The 5512-nt window shown below is 48.6% G+C and overlaps 1 protein-coding gene across 2 annotated transcripts; it reads right to left on the minus strand.

Moving 5' to 3' along the window:
- Positions 1-314: 314 nt before the first annotated feature.
- Positions 315-4937, minus strand: LOC109764489 (receptor kinase-like protein Xa21). Of its 2 annotated transcripts, XM_045230999.2 has the most exons (4): positions 4532-4918; positions 1164-4433; positions 961-993; positions 315-876 (listed from the first exon to the last, which is right to left on the minus strand). In XM_045230999.2, exons 2-4 carry the CDS (start codon positions 3901-3903, stop codon positions 623-625), a joined length of 3027 nt encoding a protein of 1008 aa, XP_045086934.1. In that variant the 5' UTR covers positions 3904-4433; positions 4532-4918; the 3' UTR covers positions 315-622. The 2 variants fall into 2 exon arrangements, with proteins under 2 accessions (XP_045086934.1, XP_020178883.1); XM_020323294.4 differs by having other exon boundaries at positions 315-993; positions 4532-4937.
- Positions 4938-5512: the final 575 nt, after the last annotated feature.

Genomic DNA, 5512 nt, shown 5'->3' on the forward strand with positions numbered 1-5512 from the left:
TTTTTACTTATTCATTCCGATCTCTTTCCTTGCCGGTTGGCTGTAGCAATCTTCGAGTCTAGTTTATTTTCTCTCTTTGTAGCGACTGTAGCCCTGTGAGCTCGGTCTGTTCTTTGCTGGGGCAGCGTGTGTGCTGTTTCCCCCGCGTACTTGCAACTGGATGGTGGACCTGTGTGGCTTCGTTTGGTAATGCAAATGGAGCCGGGGCTTCGAGCCCTTTTCCTCTAAAAAAAGGCCGGCTAGGACTAGCCCTTGAAATCAGTTTTAATGCTAGAAAGAACAGTTCCGGGCAGTTTGCGAATTTAAACATTTCACAAATCAAATCTCATCCCATCTCAATAAAACACCGGCAACAAGAAAACACCTACACCGCACCTGCTGATACGGCGAGTTCAGGGGCGGAGAGCAAGCTGCAGATTTCATGGTGGCACCAGAACTGAACAAATAAGGCTACAGATTTCAGGACGCACCAAAACTGAACTTCAGGGAATTCCAGGCACCGAACGCCAGCAATACAAAACAGCACACACACCGGTGAACTTTCAGAACTCCCATTCCATTTCCATAGCATCAGGGTGCACACAGAAAAGACGATCATAACGCTTCATTGCTCGCCTATGGATTAGGCGGTTGCTCGAAATTCATGGACAGCCTTATGAGCCGCACATGCTCTCTTTATGATGTTCAATTCCTTGACTACATCATCTATCTTCATTCTGTGCCTTGGGGAATCCTCGCAGCAAGCTAGGGCAAGCTTAAACATAGGACATAAGAATATATCAATGATATGCTGCGTGTCTCCGCTGTAGGTTGCACTAGCATCCAATATTTCCAGTAGCTTATCAGGATAGGACATCCTGACATAGCCGACAAGGCCTGTCACACCATCCATGAAATTGTCAGTTGGCCTCCTTCCAGTAAATATTTCCAATAGCAACACCCCGTAGCTATATACGTCACCTTCCGTGGAGGGTTCGGATCCTGAGCCATACTCTGAGAAACATTTAGACAAAGATGTTACTCACTATGCAATGAGTAGACACAAATTTGGCAGATTTCACTTGTCAATTCAATGTAGCTTGTCAAGTGAAATCTGCCGAGCTGATATTGAATTAAATAATATAAATATAAATATTCCTAAATGAGTTTAAAATGTTGCTCACCTGGTGCGACATATCCAATTGTGCCTTTAATTACAAGTGAGCTGCTTTCGGTTCCACCACCACCATGCTCGCATTCTTCAGTATGCATTATCTTTGCTAGACCAAAGTCGGTAACGTGCGCAACAATGTCATCATCTAGAAGGATGTTGCATGGTTTGATATCACAGTGAACTATGGATGGCTCAATTTGATGGTGAAGATATTCTAATGCCTCTGCAACATCAAGAGCAATGCATAGCCTTTCCATCAACCTTAGCCTTCTAAAGGTCATGCTGTTAGTCGCTGCTTTTGGATGCAGCCACTCATCTAAATTTCCATTGCAGACAAATTCTAAGACAAGTGCCTTGAACTCATCACCATTTCGGTCCAAACTGCTACACACAGTGATCACTTTGACAAGTTTCCGGTGTCGAATCTTCCTTAGGGCTTCACACTCTCTCAAGAAGCTTCTGTTAGCTCCTCGTTTGCCAAGATTGAGAACCTTGATTGCTACAGTATATAAACTCTCATCAAGATTTAGAGTTCCTATGTACACGTTGCCGAAACTTCCAGAACCAATCAAATTTGCCAGTGAGAATGACTCTGTTGCTGCATCTATCTCAGCATAGGATATCCTCTCATGCATCTCATGGCGAAATTCGTTTTCTTGATCAGCACCACTGTTTGGTTTGATTCTTGTCTTCATCAAGTAGCATGCAGTTAGGGAGCACATGAAGAAGATCAAAATTCCAACAATGCAAAAGAGTATGACTCGACGCCGATGCTGCGAAGCCTGGTTATATGGGCATGAAGGGAGTTGCAAGGATGGGGGACCCCCGCATAGCATGCCATTACCAGGGAGCAACAATACAGTGGCATTGTGAAAGATCCCTGTATTTGGAACGGGACCAGATAAGTTGTTGAAAGAGAGGTTTAGATACGTTAGGAGCTCCAAACTCAGGAGGAACTCAGGTACAGGTCCTGCTAAGTTATTATTGGAAAGATCCAACTTTTCGAGGCCTCTCAAAGAAGAAAAGCCTCTCGGTATTTGCCCTTGCAAAAGATTTCCTTGCAAATTTAGGAAATTCAGTTGGACACAACTGCTGAGAGCGTCTGGGATTTCACCAGACAGCTTGTTCATTGATAGGTCGATTATGCCAAGGCTGTTCAACTTCCCTATCTGTGTTGGAATGGAGCCACTTAGAGCATTGCTGGAGAGGTTGAGAAGTAAGGTAAGAGAGGGAATACTAAGTATCTCCTGTGGGATTTCCCCCATCAAGGAGTTAGCGGAAAGATCCAGAGATACAAGTTTTGTGAGGGTACCAAGGCTTGCTGGAATGCTGCCATCTAGAAAGTTATTAGATAGAGAGAGGTTGCTCAATTGTGTGATATTGCCTAATGACTGTGGAATCCGCCCATAGAATCTATTATGGGATAGGTCAAGATACTGGAGGCCAGGAATCTGGCCAATATCCAGAGGCAGGGTGCCCGTGAAAAGGCTATTTGCGAGGATGACCTTTCTAAGTTTTTGAAACTTTCCTAAACCTGCAGGTATGGTCCCAGCTATTTTGTTTCTGCCTATTGTAAGCCAGTAGAGCTCTGTAGATAGGTTGGCAATAGTGACTGGCATAACACCTTCGAGGTTGTTTTGTTCAAGGTCTAGTATTGTCAGGTTGCTACAGTTGGTTAAGGATGTGAGGAAATCCCAATCCCTACGCTCTGTGGTTTGAAGAAAATTGTGTCCTAAGGAAAATATCCGGATATGACCATGGATGCCAATGTCCCGTGGAATCAGCCCATGATGCTGATTTCCGCGAAAAAACAAATCTTTAAGTGCGGATGCATTTGACAAGGAGGCTGGTATTGGTCCAACGAATTGGTTCCCATTTGTGGCGAATATATGTAGCTTGGGAAGCTTAAAGCCAATATCAAGCGGCAGAGATCCTGAAAACTGGTTGAAGCTGATGCGGAAGTCTGTGACGGAAGAAAGATTGAACAAGGATGGAGGAAAAGGGCCTTCCAGTCTGTTAGCTGTGATGTCAAATATAACAAGATTAGCCATCTTACCTAGAGCTGGAGAGAGATGGCCATTGAAACTGTTCTGGGATAATCCTAAGTGTGTCAGTGAAGTCAGGTTGCCGAGCCAGCTGGGGATTTGGCCATGGAAGTAGTTGCTATGCATGCTAAGGTTCGTGAGGGCTGTGAGGTTGGAGAATGACATGGGAATATCACCAGTCAGATTGTTATGGGTAACGTTGAGAGATGTGAGGTTTGATAGGAGACCTAGAGAAGCAGGCATGGAACCATAGAGGTAGTTCCTGCTCAGGTCCAAGGCATGAAGTGATGTACAAGCACCGAGGGTGCCTGGGATCTCACCTTGCAGGTTGTTGTCCGAAAGACTGAGGACGCGGAGGCGGGTCAGGTTACCGAGCTGCGGGCAGATGGTGCCGGCTAGGCGCAAGCCATCCAGACGTATGGCGGTGACATGGCCTGGGTGCCGGCGGTTGCTGCAGGACACGCCCGTCCACTCGCAGTAATCAGGCAATGGCACCGTGCTCGTGTCATTCCTGACAGGGTCCCAAGACCAAGAGGACAGTGCCTTTGTAGGGTCACTGGTTATCAACGATTTGAATGATAGGAGCACAGGGAGATCGGCGCTGTAGTTGCTACTTTGGTTGTTGGTGGGTTGAGAGAAGCTGGATGTGAGAAAAAGGAGGGTATGAGTGAGAAGATGGACCGTGAAAAGCTGCCATGTCTTCATGGTTGAGCAAGGAGGTGGAGATGAGGTGGTGGATGGAGCTGTAGGTCCTCAACGAATGTGGTAGTAATCTGCACTTCTCTCCTTGTGTGTAAAGTCGTTAAATAGGCGAATGCTTATCACTCTTCAGGGTCGGCCAAAGAAAATATTGGATGCTGGCAACCACTTATTCATGACAAATATCTCAATCACAAGTGAAAAAAGTGTGTGTGAAAAAGACTAGTGCAATGTCCAGTGTCATGTAGTTGAAGGCGTGGCATAATTTCAACGGTTTGAAATATTCCAATGATGTTACAGGAAAGGGCAATAAATTGGATGTAGAGAAAAAACAGGTGAAGTTGGAATTTCATGTTCATGTGGCGCAATCATATTACCAACCAAAGAAGTCACTCCAATCCGATTTCACATTGGATGTAGACCTGTGCAGTGTAGACTTTCCTCTACTTCCATGACATGGGCTGATTTTCCCATTAGATTAAAGCAGCCAATTCAAGCCAATAAGACTAGTATCTGATTCATCAAGCTTGCAAGCTCTGAAATTTAAAGCAGGAATTCATAAAAAATAATCTCGAACACACATGTAGGAATTCATAAAAAGTAATCTCTGGAATTAAAGCTTGCAATGTCGCACCTTCAGGCTGCGCAGCCACCATGACCACCCGATCCGAGGTGAGAGCGCCGCCATCGCCACCGACAGCTCCAGCCTACAGGGGCCACCCACCATGAGCGCCGCCGTGGACCGCATCCCGACCACCGCCGTCTCGGCCTCCCTCCTCTCCCTCTCCCACTTCGTTGGACAGGAGGTGGCACGCGGTGGTGGCGCCGCTCCAGTAGGCAGCCAATGTCGACGCCCGTTGGGGGCGCGGACGGGAGCGGCCGCGTGTATGGCTAACGGGATCGACGGCGGCCGCGTGGGTCGGTGGGTGCAGACGGGGGGCGCCGGCCGATTTGTGGCGGAGACGCCGGAGAACGGGAGGAGCGAGAGAGGTTTTTTTTTTGGAAGGAGGAGCGAGACAGGTCTGTGACCTGGGCCAGGCGCGGGCGTGGGCTGGGCCGGGGACGGTAAGAAATCGATCGCCGGCCGTCCGTGGGTATGGACGGCTGTGATGCCGGCCAGGTGTGGAGTTAGTCGAGCCCTCGCCTGATCATGCGCTGCTTCGTAGGTGACGGTTTGTGTCCGGCGATCACGGAGGCGATTCTCGCGCCCCTGATTCCCGCTCGGTTCTTGCCCTCGCCTCGCCAGATCTCATTGCCTGCTCTCCCGTCGGAGTGCTACTGCGGCGGGCTCACCGGCGATCCGTTCCCGTCCCCCACCATAAGCCTTTCGCGAGTTGCCTAGGGCTCGTGATCGTAAGACACCGACTAGGGTTAGGGTTTTGTCACTGCCTCGGCGACACCATGGAGAGGATGGCGGGGCTGATGGAGAAGATGAAGCTGTCGGAGGATGAGAGGAAGGGTGTGAAGATCCGGTGGAAGTCGAGAGCGAAGGAGTCAGTGGGAGAGATCCAGGCGGTGGGGAAGGTCCTTTCAGAGAGGTCGGCGCACCCGGATGCGATCTGCATGGCGCTCGATCGCTGCTGCTGCCCCTTGAAGGGCGTAGACTGTAAGGAGC

This window comes from Aegilops tauschii, chromosome 7 (assembly GCF_002575655.3).
Source record: "Aegilops tauschii subsp. strangulata cultivar AL8/78 chromosome 7, Aet v6.0, whole genome shotgun sequence".
NCBI lineage: Eukaryota > Viridiplantae > Streptophyta > Magnoliopsida > Poales > Poaceae > Aegilops > Aegilops tauschii.

Excerpts from the sequence above, each read along its gene's own strand:
- LOC109764489 (XM_020323294.4), bottom strand. The coding sequence starts at position 3,903 with ATGAAGACATGGCAGCTTTTCACGGTCCATCTTCTCACTCATACCCTC. Across the intron at positions 994-1,163 it reads AATTGGATATGTCGCACCAG|AGTATGGCTCAGGATCCGAA; the intron begins GTGAGCAACATT and ends AATGTTTCTCAG.